General features: G+C 47.7%; 1 protein-coding gene and 1 pseudogene across 1 annotated transcript; one reads left to right on the top strand and one right to left on the bottom strand.

Moving 5' to 3' along the window:
* Positions 1-261: 261 nt before the first annotated feature.
* Positions 262-2,443, top strand: LOC125170691 (glucose 1,6-bisphosphate synthase-like; annotated as a pseudogene).
* A 9,529-nt stretch (positions 2,444-11,972) lies between these two features.
* ACR (acrosin) lies at positions 11,973-17,784 on the bottom strand. Its single transcript, XM_047866860.1, has 5 exons — positions 17,691-17,784; positions 16,629-16,835; positions 16,143-16,426; positions 13,106-13,251; positions 11,973-12,556 (listed from the first exon to the last, which is right to left on the bottom strand). Exons 1-5 carry the CDS (start codon positions 17,765-17,767, stop codon positions 11,999-12,001), a joined length of 1,272 nt encoding a protein of 423 aa, XP_047722816.1. The 5' UTR covers positions 17,768-17,784; the 3' UTR covers positions 11,973-11,998.
* Between the last annotated feature and the right edge of the window lie 463 nt (positions 17,785-18,247).

Here is an 18,247-nt window from a genome sequence, read left to right as displayed (position 1 = left end):
TTAATCAAAATGTAAAACTTCTGTTCTTAAAAAGACACTATTTAGAGAATTAAAAGACAAGCCACAGACTGGGAGGAAGTATTTACAAACCATATATGTGATAGAGGACTTATGTGCAGCATATAAAAAGAACTCTCAAAACTCTAAAAACAGACCATAAAAAATTTTTAAAAAGCAAAAATTTGAACAGACCACCAAACAAGATATGTGAATGGCAGTAGACACATGAAAATATGCTTCACATCACTAGTCTTTAGGGAAATGCGCATTGAAACCGGGCGATTTCCAGGTTGGTGAGTTCATAGCAGTGCTGGGAGCATGGGGTCCTGAGACAGCACAGATCTCCACAGCGCGTCCCCCCACATACTTTGCCCTATTCATCTCTTCCACGTGGCTCTTCCTGGATCGTACCCTTTTAAATAAAACGCTGAACAATCCCAAAACAAAAGAGCAAATTGAAGATCTGTTCTGGCGTGGGACAAGCAAGAAGTCTCGAGATCATCTTTGTCGCCAAATGACTTCTAGAACCTCAGGACTTGACTCTGCCATGGGGGCAGGGTTTTGCTGTATGAATGGCCTTACAGTGAAACGCCAACACAAACAGAGAATGCACAAATGCCTTCAGGGCTGTTGCTAAGACTTCACAGGGACTTCGTCTTGGGAACGTAGGACACCGGTGTCAAGTAACCAGCAGCTACAGACTTGCTCAGCTCACTGCGCCGGCTGCCCTTGTCCCTGCCTCTGCTTCCCTCAGTACAACCCCTGCACCTTTTCTGTCAGATGCAGCCCAGGAGCGCCTCTCACAACTGCAGGCAAGACAACAGATACAAGGGTTATCGGGAAACGGGTGTTCACAGCTCCTCATGATAAAGAAATCCTGAAATGTATGGAAACTGTGTGGAGCCCTGCGACGATCCCTGGAATGAAAATGTAGTGGGTACTAACCCACTGAAGAGAGATCCTCTGTGGGACACTTGCAAGAGGTACATGAAGGGTCTGAAAAAGACCTGTTTGCACAGGGAGTTGAATTCAAAGACCACCTTGAAATGCTGTACATGCATCTTTTCATGGGGGCAGATGTGACCATGGAGGTGGCCTTTCACATGTTTGGCTTTAAGCCTACAATTCCTGAATCCAGGACTTGTTCCAGACTCGTCTACGGCTAAATGCTGCAGACCCTGACGGCAGTGGCAGAACTCGAGGAGGACAGCCGCTGGAGAGTTTTCACGTCGGTGGCTGTGTTGGGGATGGGCATTTGATTGCGGGAGAAAAACTAAGTCAAGAAATGCCGATGTGAAGGATGTGTATATGTTAGCCACCACAGTCTCTTCCAAAAATCTGAAGCCAGCTGCACCTAAAGAAGGGTTTCGTTGTGAAGAAACATTAGCAGGTTTTAAGTGGGTTGGGAGTAGAATAAAAGGAAGCAACTGCGCGGTGCACAGCCAGGGGGCTAACGGAGGGGAGGGCCTGAGGGTTCTTATCACAGGGAAACCATGTTTCTCCTTTCTTTCCTTTTTTCTTTTCTTTTTGTTATATCTGTATGAGAAGATGGATGCTAGCTGAATCTCCGTGGCAATCATTTCACAATAGCTGCAGATCAAACCATCGTGCTGCATGCCTTAAAGGTATAGAGTAACATACGCCCATTATTTCTCAGTAAAACAGGGGTGGGTGGTGGGAAGGCCTCCTGGAAAATGGGAAACAAGTCCTTTTAGTTCATTGGTTTTCCATGTGGAACTTCCCTTTGCATAAAGATGGGGTGAGTACAGCCATTGTTGCTGCTAAGGTGGCATCATACCTGGAAACCATGAACACAACATTGAAACAGCGACTGATTAAGGTTTATGAAAATATGGTTATCAAATTCAGAGACTCCCTTTTTTAAGTTAATTTATTTATTTTGAGAGAGAGAGAGCATGCGCGCACACAAGCAGGGTAGGGGCAGAGAAAGAGAATCCCAAGCGGGCTCCACACTGTCAGCGCAGAGCCCCCACAAGGGGCTCAATCTCATGAACCACGAGATCATGACCTGAGCTGAAAGCAAGAGTCAGACACTTAACTGACTGAGTCACCCAGGCACCCCTTAAAAAAAAAAAGTTTAAAAGACTTCTCAGTTCTTGTGTTATGCTCCAACTAACCTCAAAAGTGTATTTGAAAGGTTTCACAATTTTTATTCTCCAAAAGACTATCCACAATTCTGTGTGATACTTGTTATAGTGCAGGTACAGGACATTAGCACTGGATACGACAGCAGCAGCCTCCTGAGAAATCAGAACAGCCAGGTGATTACCTTTACTTCTCAAGAGGGCTGTGTTGCTGCTGCTTGGATGAGCAGGACAGAACCAAACATAAAGTACTATCAGAGCTGTGGGTATTTCCTGACCAGGGTGACAGTGCCTTATTGGAAGAAGGATTAAAGAAACTTAGTAAAGCTCTGATTTAAAAATTTTTGAACCCAGGGGTGCCTGGGTGGCTCAGTCGGTTGAGGGTCTGACTTCAGCTCAGGTCATGCATGATCAGGTCATGATCAGCTCAGGTTCATGAGTTCGAGCCCCGCGTCGGGCTCTGTGCTGACAGCTCAGAGCCTGGAGCCTGTTTCGGATTCTATGTCTTCCTCTCTCTCTGACCCTACCCAGCTCATTCTTTGTCTCTAAAAAATAAACATTAAAAAAAATTTTTTTTAATGAAAATTTTTGAGCCTAGTTAAGAGTGAGACGATCGGGTCTTCCTTTCTGGTATGCCCCAGTGCGACAGTACTTTGCACTGGTATGTGGGGCAGATCAACCAAGAAAGCTATGCATTGAATGCTTGTTAGCATTCTCTATTTAATCTGGACAAGTATCTTTTTTCCTTTTATTTCCTTTCTTTTTGGTCAGGTGACTAAACAAACGGCATAAATTTGAAATGAAATGGTCTTGAGGGAAAATATTCAAATTTTTCATAATCTTGAACAAAAGTCATTACATTGGAATTATTACAGTTAACACTTTGTTCTTCCTTTACCAGAAACATAAGAATACAAAAGTGAGTTTTCTAATTAAAGTATGATTAAACTTAGTTCCATAGTCTTGTGATTGTGTATTGCACATTTTTGAAAGGCATATAAGTGTTAATGTAATTGTTGGTTAAGGAAATTAAATCATAAAGTGGGCAAAAAAAAAAGTGGCATTGTTCCCCATTCACTGTGGTAAAGTGCCATTGTTACATCACAGATATTTACAAATTAGAGTATTGGAAATAGGTATTTAGCATTTGTAGTTTAAAACAGTGTTACAATATGTGCCGTCAGCACCTCTGTTAAAGATGCTCTTGGTGCGGGGACACCTGGGTGGCTCACTCGGTTGAGCATCCGACCCTCGATTTCAGCACAGGTCATGATCTCATGATCATGATCTCATGGTCATGAGATTGAGCCCCAAGTCATCGGTCTCAGTGCTGACAACACGGAACCTGCTTGGGACTCTCTCTCTCTGTTTCTCTCTCTCTCTCTGTTTCTCTCTCTCTCTCTCTCACTCTCTCGCTTTCTCGCTCTCTGCCCCTCCCCCACTTATGCGCACATACACGTGTATGCTCTCTCAAAATAAACAAAAAAAAGATGCTCTTGGTGCAGTGTAAGTTCATTATATGTATTTACAATTATGACATTCATTAAACAAAACAATAATGGCGACACTCCTCTTGTCAGATTTCTCAGTGAATTCTCAGGGTCTGGTGTGAACTGAAACAGTGTCCTGCATTGAATATGAATTAAGCATTTAATTTAATCCTTAGACAGCTAAAGAAAGTCAAACTGCATAGGGGCTTCCCCTCTACATCAGAGAGATTTGCTGATTTAAGAAAAGAATCTAAGAAGCTCTGAGTCTATTTAAAACTCTAACTTGTGAGTTATACCTTTATAAGTATATTTATTCTTTTGTCAGATGAAGTAATGCTAATTTTACTAATAAACAAAAACAGATTTTAGGTATTAATGAAACACTAAATTGAAGAGCCAGTTTATTCTAACATTTGCTGGCTTCTATAAGAATTTGTGATCACATGAGTTCTATTTATCACCTCTAGTGTGGATTAACATTCCGGAAGGTCACTTTGGGTGCATTCTATGGTCTTCTGAACAAGACTTAACAGAGAAGTGCGGTCTAATCTTCCCAAAGTGCATCCTGTCCTGTATAGCTCACAGAGTACCTATGCACTTGGGGCGTAGTCAGGAGGTAACAATCACCAGTCTTGGGTAGAATCACACTAAACAAATTACCTAGAGGATATGGCACTGGTATTAGAGAATTTATTTCCTTAAAAGAAGAGCAATAATACAAAGTTTAAACTGATTAGAATGTTCATTAAATCTTGGTTTGATGCAGCCATAAGCTAACATTTGGTTGAACTCACAGGATCCAAGTATAATTTTCAAATTATTGTATTGCCACAATTATTAATTTGCTCCTTCCTTACTTTCTAATAGCTGCATCTTGCATAAACGCAGAGCACCACTTTTCGGAATGTTTGAGGTTTGTTTTCAAAGGCTTTGGAAGAAGAAATGTGTAGAATTTTTGTTTTGTTTTGTTTTGTTTGCTTTTAGGAATGTTGATTGCCATTTTGAAAGTGGCCTATATTCTACAAAGTAATCTGAACCAAGCTGTGTATGTGAAAAATATATACATTTACTGTGAGTAGACAGTGTTTCGGTGACTGGAGAGCAAAGTAGAAGCTGAAACGGTAGGACAGCCCATTCACCATCACTGACCCCACATCACCATGACCAGGCCGTCTTCACGATCCCATTCTGTACGGCAAGAACACTTTAACTGCTTTAATATAATGCAGCAGTTAAGTCATCTTAATCAAGGTGAAAATTATTGAAGCTTGGATTCTTATCTCACAAATTTAAAAACCCAGAATTAGGTTAAATTTTATAAACATTCCTGAGGTATATAGCCTGAAGAATCATTTTACCCTAACCACACTCGCGGATCTGTCTGGGCTGATATGTAGCATGAATCTGACACACTGGCACACACTTGCCTCACAAGGTCAATTGAGCAACAGCTCAAGCCACCCAGGAGAATTTAGGGCCAATTTAGGTCCCAGCCCTGGGCTCTCTCTGCACTGTTTATCTTCTTCTTTATGAAAATATCATGGAAATGAATTCTCACTGAGCATGCAGATCAAAACTGGGATTTCCTAGAGCTTTGGGGAGAAGGAAAGACTTTGCGGAGCAAGACCAAAGCATACATTGGAACTAAACGAACAATAGAAAGGTCAATAAGGCAGCACAGGAAATGCTTCTTGTGAAGGACAAACCTATCATCACCCTAAAAGTGGGGGATAAACTGTGGCTAAGTTGTTGACTTGTGTGTGTTTGTTTACTATTGGTTGTTTTTGTTTTTGTTTTGAATTTTTTAAAAGTAATCTCTATGCCCAACATGGGGCTTGAACTCGGGACCCCAAGATCAAGAGTGGCACACTCTACACTGAGCTTAGCCAGGTGCCCTGAGGACTTTGTTTTCAACACAAAGTGTTGCTCTCCCTCAGGGAGGCTCTGGGGGGTTGGAAACTGGAATATCTTTACATGGGAGGCAGACCGCCAGCTTCTTCATCAGGCCTCGCCTGGAACTGATGCAGCAAAGACGTTAGCAGGATCTTAACGGCGAAACTTAACGGCTGTCGCTATCGTGTGCCCTTCACATGTTTTCCATTGATGTTTATGATGCTTGAAAAACTTAAATTCTATTTGGACAAATTTAATTTTATGCCTTTTTCTCTCTGCTTCCTTCTTTCCCTAGGTGCCCTCCCACATTTTGCTACTGTCAAATATTCTTGCCCTATTACCTCACTGATAATACTTCAAACTTACTTATAAACTACATTTGTGGGGGAAACCCACAAATGACATATTACCACACAACCTATAAGAATGGCTAAAATGAGAAGACCAAGCACACCAAGTTTTGGCGAGGCGTTAAAGGTACAGGCTCTCAGACACAGCTGATGGGGATGTAGAATATGGCAACCACCTTGAAAACACATTTTGGCAATTTTTAAAAATGCTAACCAGGGGTGCCTGGGTGGCTCAGTCGGTTGAGCGTCCGACTTCGGCTCAGGTCATGATCTCACAGTTTGTGAGTTCGAGCCCCGCATCGGGCTCTGTGCTGACCGCTTGCTCAGAGCCTGGAGCCTGCTTCAGATTCTGTGTCTCCTTCTCTCTCTGCCCCTCCCCTGCTCACACTTTGTCCCACTCTGTTTCTCAAAAATAAATCAATGTAAAAAAATTTTTTTAAAAATCTTTAAAAAAAAAAAATGCTAACCACACACCTACCACATGATCCAGCACATAAGTACTTAGCCAAGAGATACGAAAGCATATGCCCACACAAAGACTTGTGTACAAATGCTCATAGCTCCTTTATTTGCAATGGCCAAAAACTGTGAACAGCTGAAAGTCCATCGCCTGGTGAACAGAACAACAAATTGTGGTTCAGGCACACAGTGGAGCACTCATCAGTGACCAGGAAACTGCTGGAACACACTGCCACAGAGACAAATCTCAAAATGATTGCACTGAATGAAAGAAGCTAGACAAAAAAAGGGCAGTCACTGTATGATTGCATTTATAATTTTTTAATGCAAATGAATACACAATGAGAGAAACAGATCAGAAGTTGCTTGGGCCAATGGGGCTGCAGGGATGACAGAACGCCAGAAGGGAGCCTTCAAAGTGATGGGCAGGTTCACTATATTGACTGTGGTGCTGGTGCCCTGGGTGCATTCATATGTCAAAATTTACAATGACATACTACCCAGCCATTGCACCATCTGAGTATTTACCCAAGAGACGTATATGGGCTCAACTATAGTGACCAGAAGCAGGTCACTGATGATTCTTGGTCCAAGAGTACTTTCTGCAGAAAACTGCATTAAGCTGATTTCTGTTTCTTGATCCGTTTTCTACACACTAAAGATGAACTACTGGGAAGCCTGAGTGGCTCAGTCAGTTGAGTGTCTGACTCTTGATTTTGGCTCAGATCATGATCTCATGATTTGTTGGAGTTCGAGCCCCAGGTCAGGCTCTGTGCTGATGGTGCACAGCCTGCTTGGGATTCTCTCTCTCTCTCTCTCTCTCTCTCTCTCAAAATAAACTTTTAAAAAAGAATGAACTACCTCCATTTTTTCTGCTTCCACTTAAAATTTACCAAAATTAGGGGTTCCTGGGTGGCTCAGTCAGTTGAGTGTCAGACTTCAGCTCGGGTCATGATCTTACAGTTTGTGGGTTCGAGCCCCATGTGGGGCTCTGTGCTGACAGCTTGTTCAGAGCCTGGAGCCTGCTTCGGATTCTGTGTCTCCTTCTCTCTGCCCCTCCCCCACTCTCACACCGTCTCACTCTGTCTCTCAAAAATAAATCAATGTAAAAGAATTTTTTAAAATTTTTTAATTTACCAAAATTATATTCATTGGGGTCATTTTTTTCCTTGAAAATATAAAATTTCATGTATGTATCAAATTCACAATTAGAACTTGTACCTACACTCATTATTGCATGTCTACCCCCCCCCCCCCCCACCGAACGCTCAGGAGTCAGGGTTTTACCATGTGCACAGATTTAGCCACTGTCAAATCACTTTGTTACTGTTCTTAGCAATAAAATTCAGTATGAATTCTATTCTTTAAAAATACTTATCATTTGCCTAACCACCCTACAAGGAAGCAGTGAGCATATCCCTCAGATGCCCTGATGCCCTCTGGTGCTGGCTCATCATGCAGCCTGTGTGTTTCTCCCCTGTTCTTTCCATCTCTGTGCAGCAGTACCTGCTCCGGGATCTGGGAGCCGTTTTCAGGGTTACAATATCCACAGGGACATGAAGGCTATCAGAAGAGTCTCATTTCATTTATAAACAAATTCATTCATAATTTTTAAAATGTAAATTAGAACATCTGTTAGTTTTGCAAACATCAGTGAGTTTGATATAAACCAGTGTTGGCTTACATATGGGGAAATGGGCACATTGAGGGAAGGCTAAAGCGGAAGGCTAGATATTCCCTCCCAGGAAGGAAATGTGGAGCCCTACTGCAGAACATCATTTAGAGGAGGTGGGTCCCTATGTGCTAAGATGGAAATATGCCTAATTTGCTACATGAAAAAGGAAGTCAGAGTAGCATAAACAGCGAATAAATAAGGGGATTAGATTATATATAAATATACTCATCAGCATGGAAAGTTTCCAGAAGATACACAAGTTACCATCACGTGGATTCTGCAGGTTCTACCCAATCCATGGCCTCCCACGAGTGTTCCCCAAGCATAGGCTCTGTCTCTCCAGGGAGGAGACCCAAGTGTCAGCGACAGATGACAGGCCCGATGAGGAGAGAGGGATGAGGATTCGAGCGTGTAAAGAAGAGAGAGTGCATTGGCACAAAAACAGACACTCAAATCCATGGAACAGAGTAGAGAACCCAGAAATGGACCCACAAACATATGGCCAACTAATCTTTGACAAAGCAGGAAAGAATATCCAATGGAATAAAGACAGTCTCTTCATCAAGTGGTGCTGGGAAAACTGGACAGCGACATGCAAAAGAATGGACCTGGACCACTTTCTTACACCATACACAAAAATAAACTCAAAATGGGTGAAAGACCTACGTGTGAGACAGGAAGCCATCAAAATCGTCGAGGAGAAAGCAGGCAACAACCTCTTTGATCTTGGCCACAGCAACTTCTTACTCAACACGTCTCCAGAGGCAAAGGAAACAAAAGCAAAAATGAACTATTGGAACCTCATCAAAATAAAAAGCTTCCGGACATCAAAGGAAACAATCAGCAAAACTAAAAGACAACCAATGGAATGAGAGAAGATATTTGCAAAGACATATCAGATATAGGGTTAGTATCCAAAACCTATGAAGAACGTATCAAACTCAACACCCAAAAAACAAATAATCCAGTGAAGAAATGAGCAAAAGACATGAGTAGACATTTCTCCAAAGAAGACATCCAGATGGCCAACCGACACATGAAAAAATGCTCCACATCACTCATCATCAGGGAAATACAAATCAAAACCACAATGAGATACCACCTCACTCCTGTCAGAATAGCGAATACTAACAACTCAGGCAACAGCAGATGTTGGCGAGGATGCGGAGAAAGAGGATCTCTTTTGCACTGCTGGTGGGAATGTAAACGGGTACAGCCACTCTGGAAAACAGTATGGAGGTGCCTCAAAAAAGTAAAAACTACTCTACGACCCAGCAACTGCACTATGAGGTATTTATCCAAGGGATACAGGTATGCTGTTTCGAAGGGACACACGTACTCCAATGTTTATAGCAGCACTATCAACAACAGCCGAAGTATATAAAGAGCCCAAATGTCCATCGATGGATGAATGGATATAGAAGATGTGGTATGTGTGTGTATATATGTATATATATATATATATATATATATATATATACACACACAATGGAGTATTACTCGGCAATCAAAAAGAATGAAATCTTGCCATGTGCAACTACGTGGATGGAACTAGAGGGTATTATGCTAAGTGAAATTAGAGAAAGACAAGTATCATATGGCTTCACTCATGTGAGGACTTTAAGACACAGAACAGATGAACATAAGGGAAGGGAAGCAAAAAGAATATAAAAACAGGGAGGAGGACAAAACATAAGAGACTCTTAAATAAGGAGAACAAACAGAGGGTTACTGGAGGGGGTGTGGGAGCAGGGATGGGCTAAATGAGTAAGGGGCATTAAGGAATCTACTCCTGAAATCATTGTTAGACTAGATGCTAACTAACTTGGATGTAAATTTTTAAAAAATAATAAAAAAAATAAATGCTTAAAAAAAAAAGGAGAGTGCCGGAAGAATGTGTTCTGGATCCTGGGAGGCTCTGAGGAGGGGGGATGATCTGAAGGTGAAAGGAAACCACTGGTACTGTAGCTCCTCCAAACTTGTCCCAAACCCTCCACACCCACCCCCATTCCCTAGCCTGAGCACACCTTGCCCCACGACTCCCACCTGCAGATCCACAGGGCTCTGGCTCAGGATTCAGGACTGCCCAGGAAGGGTGAGGGCAGGTCCGGAGCTGCTGCCATGACTGTTTCTGTTCTGGATCACGTGGCCCATAGTTGGTTTCTGTCTCGCTGTGTGACTGACTCTGAGTTTTATTCAGTGTTTAGAGGATATCTAGCATCTGACACCAGGGTACAAAGCTTATGTACCCAGTAGGGAGAGTAAGAAACTGGCTTTAGAAGAGACAGACCAAAGCCAACAAAAAGAATAATGGACAATCTTAGCAATGTCAGTTCTTAGCCAAGGCAGATAAAATGTGGGGTTTTAATTTAATCAAACATTGCTACACTACAGAGCTATGGGCCGCCCAGACCAATTTGCAAGCTTTCCTTTGTAGCCTAGCATTTCAGGGATCATGAGTGTGCAGATGGTATGCACCAGAGCGCCTCTGCAGATAAACATGAGGTTACCCAGCATCTCCTCGCCAGTTGGCTCTAAATTACAGCATTTACAGCGTGTCAACTCTGCTCTGAATGCTTCCTATCTGTCCTAATTTCATTGTCACACAACCCTCTGGCCATATTCCCAAGGCCACACAGCTGAGGAGGGGTAAAGCAGGGTGTTTGTTTGAACCCAGTCAGACTGATGAATCCTGAAAACGAAGACGCGTGCTGCTTCATCCGTCTCTGTTGCCGCCCCAGCAGGAAGAGGACAGGGTCCTTGGTCTTCCTCACCCCAGGTTCCTCCCTCATGCTCCTGCACCTTCTGCCATCTGTCTTTGCAACCAGCACATGGGACCATCTCGCACATGAAACGTGCACAGACAGTTTGGTGAACAGAGAAGAGAATGGATGCTTCTTGCAGCAACTGCCCAGCCAGGAGCCAAGAGGGTTTCTTTCTGGGGCCTGCCATCTTTCCTTTTTTTAAGCTTACGTTTATATATTTTGAGAGAGAGAGAGAGAGAGAGAGCAAGCAGGGGAGGGGGAGAGAGAGACAGAGAGAGAGAATCCCAGCAGGCTCCTCACTGTCAGCACAGAGCCCGACACGGGGCTCAAACCCATGAACATGAGATCATGACCTGAGCCGAAGTCAAGATTGGACACTTAACCTACTGAGCCACCCAGGCGCCCTTGGAGCCTGCCATCTTTAATTCTCAAGTGGTTAATCCAGCATTTAGGTTTGGTTTATGCCCAGACCAGAGTAGGCAGTTGACCTGAGCCCATCAAGATCCTTCTCAGGATTTACAAATGGACATGAGCAATTCTGGTTGAGGGCAGACTCCTGCCTGGGGTTGGCCATGCGGACTGAGCACTGGTCGGCCACTCTACAAAACTTCAGATTGGGGTCATTCTTCCAATGGATTCAGATGCACACTCCTTCTGAATCAGTTCAGCTCACAGTCGTACTGCCAGCACCCATACCTACTAATTTAATATACAGAGACACTGAGTGTGAAATAAAGACCATAACAGGCCCATGGCCCCAGATCACCTTGTTCCAACTTTAAAAATCAAGATTTAGGGGCACCTGGGTGGCTCACTTGGTTAAGCACCCAACTTCAGCTCAGGTCATGATCTCATGGTTCATGAGTTCGAGCCCCACATCAGGCTCACTGCTGTCAACACAGAGCCACTTCGGATCCTCTGTCTTCCTCTCTCTCCGCCCCTCCCCTGCTTGTGCTCTCTCTCTCTCTCTCTCTCAAAAAAAAAAAAGGCTTTATAAAAATAAAGATAAAAATCAAGATTTAAAAAACCACAACTGATGTTAACGTATAAGCAAGTCCACCTTGTTGGAGAGTGAAAGAGGGTGGGTAGATTTGATGTGGGAGGGTTTGGACTGAGTTGGAGAGGGCAGGTAGGAAGAACTCCAGAAAGCATCTCTTCGTGGATATGTATTTATAGTTATAGTTATAGTTATTTATTTCATCTTTTTTTTTTTTTTCTCAAGAGTGAAGGGCTCACTGGGTCTGTTGGGAATGGGGTTGGATCAGGAAGCAGCCGTCAGTTCGGGGAGGTCTGTGGTCTCCATTTCATAATACCCCTTTGCGCTAGAAAAGGTCTTCCCCTTCAAGATCTCTATGAGTTGCTGTAGCCGCTTGGCAAAAGAAAGCACTTGGGGAGGTTTAGTGATAGGTGGGGGTGCGGGAGGGGGTGGGGATGGGGATGGAGGCGGGGGTGGAGGTGGAGGCAGGGACGGGGCTGGGGGTTTGGGTCGGGGTCGGGGTCGAGGTTGAGATGCAGGGGGATGCGCGGGAAGTGGTTGAACAGGGCGTTGGAAGTACCAAGGAGGGCGAGCAGAAGGGTGGGCAGAGGGGAGTCTGACTGGGGGTGCTGGAGTAGTGGGAGGGGGAGGGGTGGGCACTTGAGCCATGTGCAAGACATTAGAACCGATCTTGGAGGCAATCCAGTTCAGATAGGGCCAAGTGGCCGTGTAGACTCCAGGGCGCTTAGCTCGGGCACAGCCTACCCCCCAGCTTGTAACTCCCACGACCACATAGGTATTTGCCACGTTGTCTCTGCACATGAGAGGACCGCCGCTGTCCCCCTGCCCAGAAGGACACAGGAGTCACTCTCTGCCTGAGCCACTTTTCCCCTGCCCAGAAGGGCCATAGGCTCTGGAAGGACAGTCTCTGGGTCACATGACTTCCTGCTGCCATGAACACAGTGGTTGTGGCAAACTTTGAGTTGGTACCAACATCTTCGGTTGGAATGTGAGAAGGGTATGGATTGTCGTGGGTTTCCTTCCAGTGAGGAGGGAGTAAGCGACCCATGCGTCCATGCATGTGGCTTCACGCATACATGGGCCTGTGTACACGTGGATTGGGAGGTTTTGATTTCTGGCAAAGAGAGGCAAGCATTCTCTTCAGGGGTGGCGGTTGGGTGGTTTGACCCCTGTGCCATGGCAGAATAAGCTCTCGGTGTGGTGACTGGTCCTCTGTAGGGGCAGCAGGTTAGTGTCTCCCCCCACCCTCACTGCTGGAAGATGGGGCCAGGGAAGGGGTCACTGGAGCAGGGCCCTAGCGGTAGTGTAGCTCAAACAAGAGGGCCTCAAGCAAGAGGAGTCGGCTGGAAGTGGGCACCTGAGGGGAGTTACCTGGCAGGTGTCAATCTTGCCTTCAGGGTACCCCGCGCACACGTTGGTGGACCGGATGCGCCCGTTGTACCACTGGGTGGAGTTACATAAGTCGAGATCGATGAGGTTCACGAGTGCCTCCTGCAGTGTAGGTGACGTCCTGTAGGCTGCAGCCAGGCGCCTGGCTCAGTGGTCAGCGAGCACAGACGTGTGCTGGGAAAGCCCTGCCCCGTCCCCCCACAGAACCCCATCGCCCCCAAATGCTCTGATTAAACCCATGAAATAAAACCATTAAACCCGTGGGAGCGAATGCCCCTGGCCTCTCCTCACATAACCCTGAGGAGAAGAGCAGGCAGGGTGTGGGGTGGAGGTGGGCGTGTGCAGTCGGTAGGTGCAGATGCGGCTCCAGGGCTGTGTGTGCTGAGGGCAGATTAACAGCCAGAGTGTGTCACCTCATTTACGGCCCACAGCAACCCCCTGCGTGGAGGGCTGTGACTCGCCTTTCCTCCACTTCGTCCTGGCAGGGAAGTGGTGAGGCCGGGATTCAGACCAAGGTTTTCCTCTACACTTAAGCCCAAGACACACGTCTCATCCCCCATAGCACAGCTCTGGGTCACCCTCCCTGCTTTTCACCCGGGATGCCTCTGCTCAGCTGTGGACGGGAGGAGTCCCTCCCGCGTGCCTCCCTTCTGCTTTGAGGAGATTCTATAAAGGGAAGAGCTGTGGGGTCGTGTCCACACACAGACAGACTTGTCAGGGGCACAGATGGTTGGAATGACCTGAGGCCAAGTCAGAACTTCCTTTACAGCCCCAGATGCTCCATCATGACCTTCGGGCTAAGGAAGGTCCAGCCCAGGCGATGCCTCAATCAGCCAACCTCGCATCCGGCTTAGAGCTCAAGAATAGGTGCAGCCATTCCCCCTTCACCAGTGGCCCCCGCAAACAGAAGGGCCCCCCTACAGCATCACCCACAGCCCAGCCACCGCCTGGCGGGGGAGTCTGAAATTGCCTGCATACAGGTGGCGAGGTGGCAGTCAGACCTGGAACATGGCCAACGTGAAGCCAGAGCCACGTGCAGCAAGGGGGAGGGAGGGGGGAGCAAGGCACACAGTAGGCACCCGGAAAACAGCTGAATGTGCGTCTGTGTGGCTTTGAACATGTTTTGGGTCCCTTTAGCTCAGCTTTGCATACCATCCAAGCAGGAGAGTGTTGTATGTGCCCCGTCCCTGAGACAGGGGTGACACTGAAATTGCCACAAGAAGCCTGCTCATTTAAGGTGAGCTTTTTTTTTTTTTACATTTTTTACTTAATTTTGAGAGAGAGAGAGAGACAGAGCACAAGTGGGGGAGAGGCAGAGAGAGAAGGAGGCACAGAATCTGAAGCAGGCTCCAGGCTCCGAGCTGTCAGCACAGAGCCCGACGTGGGGCTCGAACTCACAAACCGTGAGATCATGACCTGAGCCGAAGTCGGACGCTTAACCGACTGAGCCACCCAGGCACCCCTAAGGTGACCTTTTAAATCTATGGCACAGCCTACAGAGTCTGGACAGACACAAGTTTCATTGTCAAGAGCCAGGTGTCCTGAAACAGAAAGGGGGTTCTCAATCCCGACACCTTGGCTTTACAGGAAAAATGCTAAAAAGGTCTGCAAGCATTCAAAATTCAGTAGAAAAGGAAGACCACCCCCAAAGTGCTCTTTCGGCCCCAGAGCGTATGGGTTCAAGGAAGACATAGAAAAAGAAAGGTCTGAAGGAATGTCACAGAACTTTGGAGGCTGGAGATTTCTTTAAGACTTGGCCTTGGCGGTGGGGGAGTGTTCACCAAAAAATAATAGAAAACCCATTACGTTGAGGGGAATTCTAGAACAAAAGAGACTTTGCATGATGTCCAGAGTGTAGCTGGGAGCCTAGAATCCTTTTGAGCGAAAGGACAGCAAAGGTGAGGGTGGGGGTGGGGGTGCAGATGGGAACCCTGAGATCAGTCCCCCCAGGGACGGCAAGAACCCCGGAATGCTGTGCCCATGTCCAAGTGGGTGGGCAGAGCAGGGTAGGCCGGTGAGTGGGAAAAAAAGAATGCTCTAGAGGCCACGGCAGAGCCATGGACATCAACAGCCAGACAGAGGGTGACACCCCGGACCAGGGAGAGAAGGCCACGGGCCAGCAGAGGCCAGTGAAAGCAAGGGTGCCTGGGAAGAGAAGCCCTTCCCTGAGGGACAGAACGGACAGCAAACCTGCCAGAGAGCGGAACCAGCCTTGAGAAAGAAGAGTTCCAGGAAGCACCCTGAAACTACCAAGGTTCTGTCACCAGGAAAGCCTGAGTTTTGACTCCAAACGACTGCAGTGCCTTGAATTGGGAACCCTCGGTTTTCCATTATCAAGGGACACAAGAGATTTCAGTCTTGTTTCACATCCCCAGTGTGACTGGGTAAAGATTTCCATGAGACCACCTTTGGAAACCCGAAAGGCCTAACCTGCTGGTCAAACCCTTGCTGCCCACTGCTGACCTGCAAAAAACCTCTCCCACAGTGAAAACGAAGTAACTCCAAAGGGCAGGGTGGGTTCTGGCCTTGTGACCACCAAGGGTGGGGAGGAGAGGTGCACTGGTCAGGACCAGGAGGGCTGGGCTCAGGGGGCTCAGAGCTCAGAGACCACGTGACCGGCCCCTTCCATTCACAGATGGGGAAATGGAGGGCCAGAGAGGAGAGGCACTGCCCCACAGCCCCAAAACCATATCCAGAGCTCTTCTCCAAGTTTCAGGAGCACCCACTTCCAGAATGCAGCAGCTAGGCTCCAGGCCCAGACACAGACACAGGCTAGACCCCGTGCTAAGAGCACCGAGGTTCTCCTGTGCCTGCGTTCAGCCTTCCCTTCGGCGACCACACTAGTCATAAGTTGTGAGGCTTTGAACAGTTTCTCCAGCTATAAAACGGAACCTACTTACAGGACTCTGGTGGGGTCTGGGTGTCACTCCACCAGGCAGCACATATTACCCCTTCCCCTCAGAGACCACCAAGAGAACGACCAGCAGTGTCCCCCCTTGAGAGCCCCCTCCATACTCACCATTCTCTCTTAAGAATCCCCAGCCAGCCACCCAGCAGGCCTGGGAGACTCTGGGTGGGCCTGCCCTAAATTGGGGCAGGCAGCCGGGTCCGATGAACTGCCCACATGGAACTGGAGGGGTGATCTTCAAGAGAGCAATGTCATTGTACTCTAAACTGGGGACGTATTTCTCGTGAATGATGATTTTCTCGACATATCTCTCCTGTTGAGGCGGCTTCACTGGTTTATCGCTCCCATACACAATTTCCCTTGCTCCAAAAATCAGTCTCCAGTCATATACTTTTCTGTGGGCACAGAGGCAAGCCAGGTTATCCTCAGTAGGGACTGGCTCGACAGAAACCTCTGGTGATGGTGACCCTCAGAGCCCTCCCCTGTCAAAGGTCTGGTCGCCACTAGGCCCGGGAGACTGCACAGAGAGCTCTGGGGAAAGTCCCTGCCCCAGAACAGCCTTCCTGAAGACCTCCCTCCACGCGTTCCCACACGTACTTTTTGGACCCGAAGCAGTGAGCAGCCGTCAGCAACCAGTGGGAGTTCAGCAGGGTGCCTCCGCACGCGTGATACCTTCGGTTGTTGTGGGAAGTGAAGACCTGGAGGCTGACCATCCAGGGCCAGGCTCCGAGTGCCGCATCCTGCCCTCCGACGATACGGACACTCCCCTGTGGGTTCTGCCTGAACCGTAACCCACAGGGGCCACTGAGGAGAGACCAGGGGCACGGTTCAAACCGAGAACAGTTCCAGCCTGTCCTACCTGCACAACGGGGGAGGTAAGGCTAGGGGTCTGCTGCAAGTGGGGTGGCCCAGAGTAGGTGGAGTCCAGGGGGGACGATGCTGAGGAGAAGCGCTGTCAGGGTGGTGGCGAGGCCAGGAGCTACAGCGTCTAGGAAATGGTTTGGGGGAAAGAAAGGGCCACGGGAAGCAGGACAGACAGTAAGGGCCCTAGAAACGTAGGAGAGCCCTAGGCAGACGGGGAGGCTAGAGGTGTCGAGGCTGCAAGGCAGGGGTGGGTGGTGGCAGAGGAGGCAGAGTAGCCAAGGCAGGTCCAGTGGCCCCAGGTATGGGGAGCCGCGGGGGTCCAGGGACAGGAATTCTGGGAGCTGGGGAGAGGCCACAATAGTTTGGGGGTATCTTGGAGGCTGTAGGAGTCTAAGTTGGAGGGGGGATCCCAGAGGCATGGCGTGATGGTATCCTGGGGCCTTAGGAGTCATACACAGGTGGGGACACCTCAGTATCTGTGGGAATAAAAGGCCTCCTAAAAAGTAAGACTTGATGTTCCAGAGGCAGTGAGGCCAGTCTCCAGGTGAGGAAGAGGTCCCAGTGTCTGTGCTGTGGGAGCCACAGGAACCCAGGGGTCAGCCCTGGGGCCCATGGGCTGATGAAGCTGGGAACAAGGACGGTCTGAGTGGGGGTTGTAGGTCACACCTGTGAGACCCAGGAACGACTAAGGCCTGCACTTGGCCTCCTCCCTCGCCCTGGACAGAGTCTGGGTGGGGCTTACTATTCAGAAGACACTCTCTCCACACACACCCCAAAGGTGTCCCTGACACTTACTCACACGTGGCGTTATCTTTGGCAACCACAGACACAGCCAAGACCAGCAGGATGGCAGTTGGCAGCATCTCCACCATACTCCTGCCCCAGCCTGGCCTGGAACCCTAGCGACTTCACAAAGCCCTGTGGCCTCCTGACCAATCAGCAGTGCGACCTCCCACCCCCACCCCCCCAGGCATCAGGCCAGGCAGGAGCCCTTTCGCTTAACTGGTTCAGGCTCAGAGGAGTTCCCAACTTCCTGTTCAGGCTCCCCCTGACTCCTGGGTGCAGCCCCCTCCCTCTGTCCCAAGGCCAGGATCTTCATTCCGAGTTACCCTTCTGAGGTCCCATATCATCTGAGGTTCTAGCTTTGTGCAACCTCAGGGTCTGCCCCTCATGCAGGCTGTAAGCACGTTTCCTGTTCCAAACACGGATTGAAGGGCAGCTCTGTCCCTCTGTGTCAAGATGGCGCATGTCAGTGGTTACAAGGGGTCAGGTTAATCAGGTCAGATTAATCGATCCTTAATACTGTGTGGGGAAAACTGTCTTTCCTCTTCCAAGTACATGCTATCAGCACA

Source organism: Prionailurus viverrinus, chromosome B4 (assembly GCF_022837055.1).
Source record: "Prionailurus viverrinus isolate Anna chromosome B4, UM_Priviv_1.0, whole genome shotgun sequence".
NCBI lineage: Eukaryota > Metazoa > Chordata > Mammalia > Carnivora > Felidae > Prionailurus > Prionailurus viverrinus.
Note: the sequence above shows the minus strand (reverse complement) of the source record. Positions and strands in the feature narration are given on the sequence as shown.

What these genes read in the sequence shown, in the direction of transcription:
- ACR (XM_047866860.1), bottom strand. Translation starts at nt 17,767, where the DNA reads ATGGTGGAGATGCTGCCAACTGCCATCCTGCTGGTCTTGGCTGTGTCT. An exon ending in AAAGATAACGCCACGTGTGA is followed by an intron (nt 16,836 to 17,690) that starts GTAAGTGTCAGG and finishes GTCTCTCCTCAG; the next exon opens with TGGCCCCTGTGGGTTACGGT. An exon ending in GCAAGATTGACACCTGCCAG is followed by an intron (nt 12,557 to 13,105) that starts GTAACTCCCCTC and finishes CCTTCTGGGCAG; the next exon opens with GGGGACAGCGGCGGTCCTCT.